The 15,249-nt window shown below is 39.8% G+C and overlaps 1 protein-coding gene across 2 annotated transcripts in view; it reads right to left on the reverse strand.

Moving 5' to 3' along the window:
• The window catches only part of SLC7A6 (solute carrier family 7 member 6), a 29,542-nt gene that overhangs the window by 3,315 nt on the left and 10,978 nt on the right, over positions 1–15,249 (reverse strand). For both annotated transcript variants that reach the window (XM_074286366.1, XM_074286365.1), the window contains exons 3-8: positions 5,655–5,780; positions 3,622–3,766; positions 2,463–2,586; positions 2,040–2,143; positions 1,384–1,480; positions 131–280 (exon numbers count right to left, since the gene is read on the reverse strand). In XM_074286366.1, the coding sequence (XP_074142467.1) occupies positions 131–280; positions 1,384–1,480; positions 2,040–2,143; positions 2,463–2,586; positions 3,622–3,766; positions 5,655–5,780 (746 nt within the window). The remainder of the gene's footprint in view (positions 1–130; positions 281–1,383; positions 1,481–2,039; positions 2,144–2,462; positions 2,587–3,621; positions 3,767–5,654; positions 5,781–15,249) is intronic.

Below are 15,249 nucleotides of genomic sequence, written 5' to 3' on the forward strand. Positions count from 1 at the left end.
GGCTGTGACCAGGCTACCTGTTAACGAAACTTAAGTCCATGGGTCATGGAGGCCTCTTAAACAAACAAGCCCCAGTTTCCTCTCCTCCTCCCCAGCCCTTCCCTTCAGCCAACAAGAATAATAACCTCACCTTCAGGGGTCTAGGCCTCTCTGGCTCCTTGAACCGGAGGTAGAGCTGCCCTACAACTGATAAACCCACAAAGAACCAGTAACTGAAGCTAAAGTAGTTGATAAGCAGGAAGACATCCTTCACGATGAGGTAGATGATGGTCATGGTGCACTGTGAAGAAAAAGGTTTCATATTGTAAAGGAAAAGCCATGACAGGAGATCTTGATACATGTCATATCATTAATCCCTAATATTTGTACAATGCTTCATGATCACAAAACCCTTTCACATCTTTCACTCTATTACCCAATCTGATCCTCCACAATAACCCTGTGAGAGTAAAGAGGTCGCTTATTATTCATTCCTATACTCTTAATAGGCAGGACAGCAAGGTGGCTCAGTGGAGAAAGTGCCAGGCCTGGGGTAAGGAACACCAGAGTTCAAATCTGGCCTCAGACACTTCCTAGCTGTTTGCCTCAGTTTCCTCCTATGCCTTTGCCACAAAACCCCCAAAATACAATCAGGAAGAGTCAGACACAACTGGAACAACAACAGTACTCTACTAACAACTCACATTTATATATCACTTTAAGGTTTACAACACATTTGCCACACAATCACTTTTTGAAGCAGACAGTCCAATTATCCAACCATTTTATAGACAAGTAAATCGGGATTTGTGGGTTGGGTTGCAAAATGTAATGTGAATAGTAAGTGACAGTGTCAGGACTAGAACCTAAGGCCTGTGACTCCTGGTAATGTTCTTCCTCTTTATACCATACTGCCAACCACAAAAAGGGTCTTAATAAATGAATGTGGGGGTCATGCAGTTATGATTTATTATCAATGAATCTCTGATTTGCATATCATTTTTATATAACTATATACTCAGGATCATATAAACATTTCTTGGGCAAAAAATGATAGCAAGCAAAAACAGTGTAAGAAACTGTGACATTCCCCGCTACATCCCTTTACCATCCCATCCTCTCAAGACACCCTTTAGTTCTGAGGCTCCTGCTCTTCTTTCCTCGCTGAAACCACTTTAAGAGCACCCAGCCAGCTCTTTCCTTTCCAGACCAGAATCAGGACCACTGCTCCAACAGGACGTTGTGAACCATTCTAGTACCCTCAACTCCAACTCCTTCAATATCACCCCTGTTTCCCTTCAGGAATATGGCCCCATTACCCCCAGATAAGAGCTAATAAAGTAGCCAGGTTGCAAATCTTTACTCCCCATAAATCCATTTCCCTTCTAGTGCAAGAAAGCTCACATTGAAGAGCAAAGCAGGAACAGGTGTGAAGCGCTCAATGTGAATCATGGAAAGAAGATAGGGGAGATGACCTTCTCGAGAGCCCACAAAGAACAACCTAGAACAGAGAGGAGTTAGATTAAATAGAATTCTCCTACATCCAAGTCATTTAGCCCTGAAACATGTGTGGGTACTCACATATACACACACACACACACACACACACACACATCTATACATGTACATATACATCTATATCTAACTATAAATCTACCTATCTTACAAACACATACACACATACATATACACCATTATCAAAATCCTAAATTTATATTATAAAGAGCTGAGTGACAACCAGGCTCCCGAGATGGAGGGAGGCTACATTAATCCAGCCAAAGAGTTGATCAGACTTCCAATTCAAAGCCTGCTTCCCTTACCCCCAATGATAACCCTTAAGATAGAGCTTGCTCATATAAACAGCCTTGCTTTCAGTCGGTAGGAAGGCAAACTATAAGATAGCATTAAGTACTTTCACCAAGTACACCCCTAAAATTGGAGGGGTACAGAGGAACAAGACCTTTAAAAGTCATTTCACAGGCTAGCAAAGCCAGCCAGTTGGTGTTATCTGCCATTCACATAAATGAGACACAAACCAGGCAGCACGAGAGCCATGTTACCTTGATGAAGCAAAGATTGATGCATTGAGGCCCCCAAAACAGGAAAAGGCAACAGCAATGGGAATTGTCCAACTAAATATGCCAAATACCTTGTCAGCAAATGTCTGGTAAATGAAGAAAACAAGTTAACACAATGACCAGAGCTTAAAGAAAGCGTCTCACAAAGACCTGAAGTGGGTGAGCACTACGTGGCCTAGGCTACAGTCTAATCTCTGCTCCAGACCAGATGTTGGCTTCCACAGATCAATTCACCGTCCCAAGAACAAGGGGAGAGACAGAGATAAGTGACCCAGCCCAATCTTACTCTGTTTGAAGCTGGTGTGATCATCAGCAAAGGGAAGAATAGGATGGAAAGGAAATGCTTGTGACACTATTTCCAAGACAGCTTAAGAACAGAAATGGGACTAGGGCCGGGGGGCTCACCACAGCCACAGCATCACTCCCCAGCACGGCCTGGATATCCAACACTGTATAGTAGGCCACGTTGGTCAAGATATAGATGAGTGTCACAACAGGCATAGAAATTGCAATAGCCAAAGGCAAGTTTCTGTAAAGAAAAATATCAAAGCATTCACTGGGACCTTGCAGCTCCTTCCTTCAGACCAACAACATTAACTGAATCCCCTTTTGGGAAAGCACTTTATGAGATTTAAAAATGCAACTATGATATGCCCTTAATCCTTGGGGTCTACTGAATCTCCTTAATGAGGTGCTGCTACCCACAACATTTTTTAATTGCGTGATTACTTGAGGTATCAGTCATAGGATCTTAGATTTAGAGATGAAAGAATTCTTAAGAGGTTCTTTCATCTGACTTCATTTTACAGATAAGAAAGTTGAGGATTAATCAATGAGCCCAAACTCATATAAGTACTAAATGACAAAATCAGGAGCCATATGCAAATCCTCTGACCCCTAAATCCATTGTACCATGCTATTTTCTCAGACTATCCACTAAGACATGTCTTTTCCTTTAAAGGCACCACAAGAATATCATTTTGAGTCTTTCAACTGGTGAAAAAATGATTGTCTTAAGAATGCAACTACCATGAGAGTATTCATGGAAGGTTTATACAAGTAATCCAGTTGGCATACTTGGGAGCCCAGGTCTGGGCAGGAATACATGGCTAGCCTGGTTTAGACTTCTCTTCAAGCTACAGGCTTATAGTCAGCCCAGGGTTTGGATTTGACTACTAAAGTCACACTACCTCTAGGTCGGGCACTAGTGCTCTAGGAGTATATAATATTTGATGAGGTGAAGCCATGACCTTCCCTCCCAACTAACTCTCTCCTCCTTTCCCTCTGTCCTTCTCCTGCTCTAAGCAATATAAAGGAAGAGGAAGAAGATGGACAAATGAAGAGAGAGAAAAGGCAGAGAGAAAAGGCAGAGGAGTTAGGGATGCTCAAATCCGGCCTCAGACATCTGACAATTTACTAGATGTGTGAGCCTTGGCAAATCACTTAACCTCACCAAAAAAAATTGGGGCTGTAAGGAAAGATAATCATTTAGGTAAAGGTACCCACCACCAATGAGATTCCCAACATAAATTAGTCTAGTAGTGCAATATGATCTCAACTTTACCTTTCCGGATTTTTGATTTCCTCTGTTACAAAATTAAGAGTGTCCCAACCTGAGTAAGAGAAGAGGGCAGAATACAGGGCGAGAGAGAGGTTTCCCATGTCCCAGGAAGCGCCCTTAAATGAATCCTGAAAGTGCTCAGAATGTCCTGCAAAAGGGATGGGAGAGAAAAGGGAGGGGAGAAGGAAAAGAAACAGAACCGAAAGACAGCAAAATAGGAACACACAGAATGAAAGAGAAGCAAGAAGCAAGACAAAAAATTGGGGAAGAGGGGAGTTAAAAGCAGAGAAGAGGGGAAGAGAATAAAGAATAAACAAAGTTTTAGTGCAAAATCAGAACTACTGCCCCACTCACCCCAAATATATTCAGTGCTCTCTCAACTGAAACAAAACAGCCCAGCAAAGTAAAAATATAGACATTTCTAGCTACCTTTTATCATAACACCCTTAAAAAACCTCAATTACCATTTCCTGCCAAAACCTTGTTGGTAATAATATCTGACCATTTTTTAAACAATAAGAATATTGTTTCAATTTCCATATACCGATAATAGTTTTTTACCACACCCAGCACTATCTCTTGACATCACCAACCTCAAGCTTGGAAACAGAGCAATTTTTCTAAATAAGTTTATCAAGCCCGTGAATGATTCCCATGATTCTCCTTTTTTCAATTATAACTGTCCCATTTTAAGAAATCACAGATTGTACCACCCATGAAGCCTCCCTATCTTTACCCAGAGCCTAGACTAGCTACTAAGACAATCATTAGACCCTCCAGTCAGCTGTCCCCCAGTCAGCACCTCTCTCCTTGGAGACGACTAAATGTATGAGACACACATAGATTTTCTCCCAGACTTAGGAAAACAATGGCCTTCAGGCCTGAGGACCACTGACCCCTGTGTTCAGTAACTGATAGCCCCAGTAGTCCAGAGCCTTTGGAGCAGGGCTAAGTCTGAACAAATTGGGAAATGACTTAGTGATTCCAGGTTATACAATAATCTTACTCAATAGGTCATAAATGGGAAGGAATCTTTAAATGGGTCCAAATCCCTTATCTTACACATGAAGAAACCAAAGCCCAGAGATTCCATGGGCAAGATTACATAGATAGTACTGCAGAATTTGGAATCAAAAACAGGTGCTTCCAATATACCAAAACTTTGCACCTTCCAGTCTATCACACTGCCCCTGAACCTTGGATAAAAAGCCTATAATTCGTCTCCCACACCAAGCATAGGCGCTGGCTCTCCTGGCTTCAGTTGTGCTTGCTCAGAGTCCAGTGTTCTGCTTCCAAACAGGAAATAGGGATGAAAAAAACCCAAACTCCACTCCCCCTTTGATGCCACCTTTTTGGTAAGGTTTGAAGAAAAATAAGTAGGCTTCTCTGCCCCTAAATAATCTTCCTTATTACCTGTTATGGTGTCGGAGATTCCATGTACGGAAATTCTCTCTTTTGAAGTTCTAAAGACTTTTGGTCTCTAGGAGCCCAGAAACTTCTGAAAGGGGTAAACACCTTTAAGCTTTTATTAGCTGATGGCTTAGCGGGTATCCAGGAAATTTAGAAAAGATCAAGGAACAGAACAGATAAGGGGAGAAGAATGTGGAGATGCAGCACAGCTTCCCACGTTGACAAGCTAGCCTACAAGAGGCCTGACTAGAGAAGGACACAGTTAGAAAAAGGGAGGAAAACTGGCTCCCTAGCCCACTGCTCCAAGTCTGTCTCCAGCAAAGCATTCTCTACTGAACCCTGGTTACACTGAGTACAACAGGCCTCCCTCTCTCCCAACATAGCACTGGGCTCTGTTTTTTTAAAGTTCCCACAGACTGGATGGTGACCAGCGCTTGTCCCTGATGGAGAAGGAAGGGTTGAGCCTCACAACCCAGCTGACCCAGGGTCTCCTGCCCATGCCTGAGACCAGGCTTCAGAAAGCCGCCTCAACGACAGAGAACACACACAGTCGCTGTCTCGTCAGGGAGGTTAAGCCGGCAGCAAGCTCCACCTGGTATCCTCTCTCCCTCCCAGGACCAACTTACCCTGGCACAGTTTTATAAGGCCTGTGACGATGATAGCAATAAGAGCAAGAACCTTGGCATAGGTGAACACATCCTGCACACGCGTCCCCCACTTCACATATGCACAGTTCACAAATGTCAGCAGACCTAGGAGAGAAAACCCACATGGGATAGCAAGTCACAGGCAGACGTGGGCAAAGGAGGCTGCCCACCCTGCCATCTATCTAACTTCTCGGGGAACGGCAATACAGCTCAGACTCAGGACCTGGAATTACTTTGGATCCAGAAACACAAAGTACTAGATAACTGGGTCAATGAAATGAAGCCCTCCCCCAAATCCGAAAATCCCTGAGGACTACATGGCACTGGGCCTTCTCCTAAGAACACGGGCACACCCCCCCCCATATCACTATCTCTTCTCAACTAGAGAATTCCCTCCATGTAATAGCTCACTCCCTGCCATCTCCCACTTCACATAATATTAATGTAGCTCCCTCCCCTCCTCTCTCTACAAGGAAAAGTCTCAAGAACAAGGTTAGGAGCTAAATTAAAGGATGATTAATGTGAGATATTGGGCCCATCAGATTTCTGGGACACCTGCCCACCTCCATCCCTCTCCACAATTATACTACCCAACCTTCCTACTGGCCTAAAAAGTCCATCAATGAAGCAAGTAAGTTCAATGGGGTGGGAGTAGGAAGGAAGGAAACTGGCTGAACTTAGTAGAGAAGGGAGTGATCCAAAAATGAGAGGCAGGGGCAGCTAGGTGGTGCAGTGGATAGAGCATCAGCCCTGAAGTCAAGAGGACCCAAATCTGGTCTCAGACACTTAACACTTCCTAGCTGTGTGACCCTGGGCAAGTCACTTAACCCCAATCACCTCAACAAAATAAATAAATAAATAAATAGACAGGCAGATTGCCTTTATACAAAGCAAGTTGATTTACTGACAACTTCAACTACATTTAGATCCTACTGAATCCTACACAAATCCTCCAATGCCATGCTTCTTTGGGCCTCAGTTTATTCATCTGTGAGAAAAGGAGGAAAATGGACTAAATGACCTTTTATATCCCTTCCAGTTCTAAATCTATAAGCTTTGTAAATTTCCAGTATCATGGAGACCCATGGAGAAGAAAAGATTTGGCTTTGATTTTTTCTTAGTTTAATCTCAAAATCTCCGATTTTCAAAACAATTTTCACTCACTACAATCAAAGTCTATCTGCATTGAACAGGAGTTAGAAGTAGGTATTTCTTCCCTACAAACAAGTTGTACCAAAGGCAAGGAAAAAAGGACAAGAGCATCAGAAAACATGCCATTTATTTACAAATCTGGGTCAGAAGGAAACATAGTGATCTTTATATCTCTGCTACACTCAATCCTAATGTTACTTTTTCTCAATAAACCTGAAAAGCTATTACAAAATATCCTAATTCCATCCTTACTTTCTAGATTTTCCCCTCAGTCCTTTCAAGACCAGCATTCACAGTATGCAAATGCCCTCGTTACTCCACCAAAAAGATCATCCTTCATCTTCTCCACATATCCAAGTCCCACCCTCATTGCAGAAGTCTTTTCACTGGCAGCAGCACATTAACATTTAGCATCTGAACCATGGAGATTAATACTGCTTCTTTATCTAAGCCTTCCTCTAGCCTCAAATTATCCTTTCCTTCATGCTGCTTCTTGGGCAGCTCAGAAAGGGTATCGTTCTTTCTGTGTGTCATAGTTTTACACAGTACTAGACACTAAGAAAGTTCAATAAATACTTTTTGAATTGACCCAAACTGAAGTATTCCTTTCTTCCGTCAAAGCAATTCTAAGTTTAGTCTCCAATTTCCCAAGCAGCAAGTGATAAAAAGCCCACACTGTCAGAAAGCTAATCTTTCCTTCAAGTCATATGGCAAGAAAGATCTCTCGACTAGCTCATGGACATAAACAATCCAGGAAGTAAGCAGCCTAAAGGTTTTATTTCATTAAAAGCAAGACAAAAACAAAGTTTTCACAAATGATTAGACAATGAGACTGGGGAAGGGATAAGACAATAGAAAAAGAGAGAAAGGGTCCAAAAAAAGGTCAAGAAACTTTGACAGCTGGCAATTATGACTATCTATTAGAACTAAGACTAGGGAGCATAGGGATTTAATCCAAGGATAGATGAAGAGCACAACTCTGATATACTATAAGTAAGCAAAAATTGTTCCTAGCTCTGAAACTATTACCTAATCCCACCTTTTTACCCCTTACTTCTGATTGCCACATTACTGACCCTTTCAATTTACTGCTTCCCCTCCTTTGCACTCTCTAGTAAGACCCTGAATCAATTAACAAGCATTTACTAAGTATCAATTATTGAGGATACTGTACTAGGCTAGGGATACAAGAACAAAAATGAAACAATCTTGGCTTACTAGTGGATAAACGTGTATGTGTTTTTGTGTGTATGTATGAATATAGGTGTGTACCTATCTGTAGACTAAAAAACAAGGTAGTTCAGAGAGAAAGGACTAAGGGTAGGAAGAGGGGAAGGAAGGATCAGAAAAAGCCTCAAGCAAAAAATAATGTTTAAGCTGAGCCTAAAAGTAAAGAGGATGGGAGATGATCATCACAAAGACCTGGAGACAGGAGATGTGGGAAAAATCTTAAGACCACCAGTTTTGGTTAACTGTTGTGTGGAAAGGACAGCAATGTATACTTAATGTGAAAAGGTAAGTTAGGGCCACATTACGAAAGGCTTGAAAAGTCAAGCACAGAAGTTTATATATTTGACCCCATGAGTATTAGGGAGTCAGAGCTTATGGGGAGGGAAGAAACATGTTCAGACACTCATTTGAGGAAATCTGCTTTTGCAACTGTGTGAAGGATGGATAAGAGTAGAGAGAGAGCTGAGACAAGATCAATTATGAAGGCCATTATTAAAAAAAAAAAAAAAGGAATAAGGACTTGGATTAAGTGGTAGCTGTCTGAATGGTGAGAGATGTGAATGCAGAAAAGGAAGATCTGTCAATGGATTAGTCTATTGCAAAAAATGCAATTGAAGATAACCCTTAAGTTATAAACCAGGGAGAACAGAAGGCTGGTCATACTTTTAAGAAAAACAAGAAAGTTAAGAAGAAAGTCTGGATTTGGAGGAAAAAGAAAATGAGTTTGTTTTGAACATGATGAGTCTGACATGTTTATGGAAAATCTAATTTGAACTGTGCATTAGACACAGTGATATGGGATTGAAGTTCAGGAGTAAAATTTAGGGATGGGTATACAGATCTGAGGGTCACATTCAGAGAAAATAATTAAACCCATGAGAATTGATGAGACTGTTAAAAGAAAGAGTGTATATAAAAGCCCAGGACAGAGTTTTAGGGTACAGTGATAAATTAGGGTTCATGATACAAATGTCAGAACCATGAGAGAGTACTGTCAGGAAAACCCAGAGGACAGAGAGTATCAAGAAGAAGAGAAATGTGTGATAAAGCAAGGAGATCAATAAGGATGAGACCAAGAAAAGCCCAGCAGATTTGACAATTAAAAAACTGTTTGGTAATTAGAAAGAGCTTCTGTTAGTGATAAGAACAGAAGCCAAACTGGAAAGAGGTGACAAGAGAATGAAATAGAGAAAATGGAAACAATAAGCAAGGACAGCTTTTTTCCGACTGTTTTCTGAGAATTTCTGACAAAAGAGGGTGAGAAAATATAGGGCAATAGTTTGAGGGAATGGTGAGGTCTAGTAAAAGGGTTTTTTTAAGGATGAGAAGACTTGCACATGTTTACAGGCAACAATGAAATCAGCAAATAGGAAGAGATTTCGTGGAAGACAGGAAGGAAGATAACTGAGGAGGCATTCTGTTAGAAAAGATAGGAAGGATTAAAGAAGGGGCCACTTCATTATCAGATTGGAGAAAAAAGAGATAGTAGAGATTGATGGCAAGAGATTTTGTGATGAAGAGAAGAGTGAGCTCACACTGAATGGATTCAATTTTCTTTGTAAAGTATGAGTCAGAATACTCACTGGGGGTAGGAGAATGAGAGAGAGGGACCACTAAGTGGGAAAGGAACCGTGATCATTTTGAGAGGAAGGAAGGATTTGTCTTGCTACAGTGTATGGACCTATAAGGTTTATTAACAAATTCGTAGTATAGCCGATCAGTTCAATGAAGTAAACTGAAATAGTTAAATGTAGTAGTAAGATGAAGAAGCATTTATTAAGCCCTTAAAATTTACAATTTCCCTTAGCTCCTTCCAAGAGAACATAAGGATACAAAAGAAGAAAATGGAAGAAGTAATCCAGGATTGAGGTTCAACAAGAATTTAGCAACAACAGAGGACTAGCAGAAAAGGCATTCAAGAGTGGATAGCAGTGTGGAGTTGAACTACAGAGTGGAAAGTAAGGAAAGTCAAGTCAGAGCAAGGGTAATGCCTGAGAAAGGGCAGAAGGATCAGAGGTCACAAAAAGGACAAAGAATAGTTTTAGGAGGGATAAAGCATAGAAAGACGGAAATGATATAAAGTTATGATTAAATAAAGCAATGTCAAATCACCTAAGAAAGGCCCAAAGCTCCCTTTGTATCAAATCTTTACTGCTACTGATTTCAAAAGTGCCCTCCTGGATCTATAATCCTAAGAGACTCCAAACTAATTGCTTAAAATGACCTATCTCATCAATCCCTTGAACATAATTGTATTAAGCCTGGGCCAAGTATTGGGGATACAACAAAAAGACAAAAATTAGCTCCTAACTCTGGTCATATTACAATAAAAGCTATATTAAATAAATTTTCCCCCCAAATAACAATCTTCGGTTCCAAATAGGTTCCAAAGCAAAGAGGCCATTAGGGTCAGTCACACCCAAAAGCCAAAGTACTTCTTTCAAACCTTCTAATCTTCTTTTCTTAGTTTTCGCTGAACTAAATCCGCATACCTCTTCTTCTGGTTCTGGTCTCAAATAGGACCTTCATCTTACAGACCAATGCATTCTCAAAATACTTATTGAACAAAGAACGACCACAATAAAAATTATGGACATTTTTATAGCATTTTAAAGTTTGCATTTAATGCTCAGGATGGCCCTGTGAGATAAGCACTATTTTGACAGAAGAGGAAACTGAGGTTCAGAGAGACAAGTGACTGAGGCAAGACTGACTCCCCAGTCCTGATATTAATTCAGTACATCCTAATGCCTCTCCAAAAGGAATGAACAGAGCTGAAAAATAGGAGCTTGATTTAGCAGGTTTTTTTCCTTAAACCGGGTGCCCAGCAATCTCTTCCTACCCCCGAGCTATCTAAGAAATACTGCTGCTCTCATAAATAGGCACCAGGGTGGATGTCTCCATCTGGAAAAAACTTAATGCCCCCAGGCTAAAGTGGGACCCTCAGAGATGATTACTGCTAAGAGAAATGGTGAGCATAGAATCCTGGATGTCAGCTCTCTGGGATGAGTTGAAACTCCCAATACCAATTTCCAAAGAAGAATTGGGGGCAGGAGAAGAGAACAAGGTAGTTCCCCTTATAAAGATGCATCTGCAATACAGATTTAAGTTTTAGAAGTGCAAGAGATACCTTAATTCTCTCCTCAGACAGAACCAGATTCTCCCATCTGGGACACAGACACTTTTGTCTGGGAGTTTCTGCAAGCAAACTGGAGAGCTTTTACTTGATCATCTCTTAATGAGGTCCAATTATGTGACCCTGGGCAAGTCACAATCCTAATTGCCTCAGGGGGGAAAAACCTGAATATTTAAATTTTTTACTTACATGTAATTGAGAAAAAAATTTAAGTTAAACCCACTAGTTGATTCTAGGTCATAGATTCTGATCAGACAGAAGAAAAGACCTGCATATAAAGGTAGATTTTTATGGGTGAGGAGTGGTCATGAGCCCTAAGACACAGAATAAGCAAGATGCAAGTTCAGAAGCAAATGACAGTTAGCTATGTGGCTCTGACCTCAGAAGTGTGGCAGAACAGGGATATGCTAGTAAATGTTCAACAACTAACCCCCCCCAAAAAAAGTATATAATCTGCAGTAACATTTTCTCTATCACTTTAAGTAACAATAAAACAATAAATCACTGTCTGATTTGTGGCATTTATCTATTTCTGAGTTGTAAATGCTCACACTAAAAAATTTTAACACTAGATCTCTAAAACCAATATAAGCAGGCTTCCAAATACTCCTGAAGCAGGATGTCAGTTCCACTTACCAACCTTGTCTACAGTTTACAGAGGAATAGTCAGGTCTGGGGATCTCAAATCAAAAGGAAACCTATAATTCTGTCACAATGAAACAGCAGAGATTTCCAATTGGCTTTTAGTGGTTAAGCCAGTAGCAATTTGTTTGAATTATAAATGAGGCAAATTCACAGGTATGTTGCTCAGATACAAACCCAGGCCAGAAACCAAAACTCAGATCAAGAGTGCAGCATTCAGATTCTAGCCTGAATTAGACTATTTTGGAAACACTGAACGTTTGCATGTCCCCAGATTGAGCTGTAACAAAACACTCAAAACCCCAAGAAAGCCACAAAAGCCCAAACACCTTCCTTCCAAAATCATGAAGAGCTCAGTCCTGACATAAAGAATGAATTTAGGAAGAAGGCTAGAAGAATGGAAAACAAACAAACAAACAAACAACAACAACAAAAAAAAGGCATGCTAGTAAGGACACATAAAACAACAAACCCAGAAGAGAATGATTCCAAAACATCTTTTTAGCAAAGCTTCAAAGTGTGAACACAAGTATTCAACTAGAATTACTAGTAAAGATAAAGTAAGATTTTTTTTAAAAAATTTTAAATGCTTTTAAAAAGCTACCCAGATTTCTTAGAACTAGAGGGAAAAATGGAAACAAAAAATACACTTAGTCAGTTCCTGAAACTCCCAGAAACATCATAGCCAAATCCAGACGTTCAGGATCAAAAAAAAAATACTGCAAGCAGAAAGAAAGAATTCAAGTTAAAAGACCAGAGCTACATAGAAACTTTGAAGTGTAGACAAAGAGTTATGAGAAAAATAAAAAAAATAAACATGAATGAATAATCATAAGAGATTAAACAAGCTTAAAATTGTTTATATTCTCATATGAGATGATACATGTGTTTGTGTGTGTGCGCTAAAGCCAGCCTTAATGGCTTGAGAGAATCAGCTGTTAACATTTTCAGCCTATTTACACCTCAGAAATTGCCTGAAATTAAGAAAACAAGGCTAAAATGATAATAATGCAGATAAGACTTAAAAGTATATCAGACTTTCAGAAAAATGGCAGTTGAACACTTACTAGCACACTTGTGCATGTTTCCCTTCTGAAACCTATCATCAAGGGTCATAGAGGGAGTCTAATTAGACAGAAAGCCTGAGAGTGGTTCTTTTATATCTCAATGATCTTAAAAGAAAAATGGAAAGGCAGAGGAAAAGGAACAGATGAAGGCAAGGGAGAAGTTAGGGAAAATTATCTCACAATCAATAAAACACAAGTTTATACAAATAAGGAGGAAGGAATGAGAATGTAGGCAAAACCTGAACTTTACTATGACCTAATCAAGGAGGTAAAATACACACACAGACACACACACAAAAAATATATTTCATTCAACAGAAACAAGAGAGAAAAATAAGGAGAATGGGGGGAAAGAAGAGTATATTAAGGAAGGGATTTTCCTAAGTATATCAAACTCTAAGGATATATGAAATATTTATAGTTTTTTTGGCAGTGACAAACAGGGCAGATACTCATCAATCAGGAAATGGCTGACCATATTTTGGCATATAAATATGATGGAATATTAGTGTGCTAAAAGAATTGATGTAGGGAATGGTTTCAGAGAAACCTGAGAAAACCTGTAGGAACTGATAGAGTAAAATAAACAAAATCAAGAGAATGATTTATACAATGACAATAACATTGCAAAAAACCAAATATTTTGAAAAACTTAAGAACTCTGATCATAACCAACCATGATTCCAGAGGAATCAATAGATGAAAATTGTTATCCTCTTGGATAGAAAGGGAAAGGCTCAAGAGTGCAGAATGTTAAAAAATTTAGAAAAATAAAAAAACTCAGTAACTGTTTTTTTATATGCATTGTAATTCTGCTCTACCTTAAAGATATGGTCAAGGAAAACTCTGATTTTTCTGATTTTTCCCTCCCCTTCTGTCAGTATTTTATTCCAAAGAAAACTTTAGCACTAGACATAGAATACAGAATTTGAAATGTGGACATAGCCAATGGACATGGGCAAAGCCAACTTATTTGACTAGACATGGTTTTCTTTCTCTCAACTAGGGGAAGAAAGATAAGGAAGGCATTTTACTGATTGAAAAAAAAATTCTTTAAAAGAAAAAAGTGAGCTGAACCATTAATTGCCCCTCTATAATCTGGATATGGTCTTATTGCCTGGTCTCAGTCCTAGCAGACACTTCTCTCCTCTAATACAATCACAAACCTGAGATGGGATTTCTGGGAAAAAAGGCAACACTGCAGTTGGCTAGGTAATCTGAGGGAAAGGGCATGTCAGATGAGCAATGCCAAGTGACACAGTAACCTAGTCCCCTTTCTAATAGACCTAGTTTCTCCTCAACTCAAAAGTAAATCAATAAATCAACCTCTTCAAAGAGCCAAAGGCCAGTGACTCATGGGATTCAAAGGAGTTTTACTACCTGTTATTTATGAGCTGCCTAAAACCACAAGGATTGTGCACTTTCTTAAAATTAATTCTCTCCCACTTAAGAATAAGGAGTACCTTTGATATAAAGAATTCTTAGGTGAGAAAATTCCATCAACCAATACATATCAGCAGCACCTTCTCTACACCTTACGGTCTTACGAGTATTGCCCAAAGGAATAAAGGATAAAGTAAGAAAGTATCCAAGTTGGGACTCAGTGGCTCTGAACATAGTTTTCTATCCACTGCATTATATCACCTTTTTGTTAAATTACTTTTAGCTTATTTTTTATCAATGAACAAGCTAAAATCACTGGCTAAACCTTCTGACAAGAGATAAGGAAAGAACTCTTGATAATTCAATGCTGGCAGTACCATTTCTTCATTAGAATGGTGGATTCCTCAGGGTTCAATGGACTTTCAACAATCTTCTGGCCTGTCCTTGGTAATTTTACCACAGAGATCTCTGACTTTCTCCCAGCCTAGTAGCACAAATAGTAACATCCCAAGAGGAATGTGGGACAGAGGGACAATGCAATCTGCTTCACAGAGATTTCACTCCAGATTTATTTAAACAGCCAGAAAGACAAAGAAGAAAATTTATCTATGAGAAATTGGGGAAGAAGGGGAGAACTGCTATTCAGAGAAGGCCCTTGGCCATCCATAAACTATCTCCATACAAGCCTTTGGAAAACAAGCCAAACCTTGTGAAGAGACAAGGGTTTAAGTTCCAATTACTTTCATCAGGCTTATGATCTCATCATGGATATGCAGAGCTCCCCTGCCCTCCTCCACCCAAAAAGTCTCAGTAAGACTAGCTAGACACAGGAATGCTAAGGGCAGTGACCAATGTTCTCCTCAAAAAGGAAACCCTGTCAGGAAAAAGTTCCCTAGAGAGCCAAAGATGAAAGAAGTGGAGACATAAAAATTCTTAAACTGCTATATGCCTTAGACAAATCTGC

The sequence above is a fragment of the Sminthopsis crassicaudata genome, chromosome 2 (genome assembly GCF_048593235.1).
Source record: "Sminthopsis crassicaudata isolate SCR6 chromosome 2, ASM4859323v1, whole genome shotgun sequence".
Lineage (NCBI taxonomy): Eukaryota > Metazoa > Chordata > Mammalia > Dasyuromorphia > Dasyuridae > Sminthopsis > Sminthopsis crassicaudata.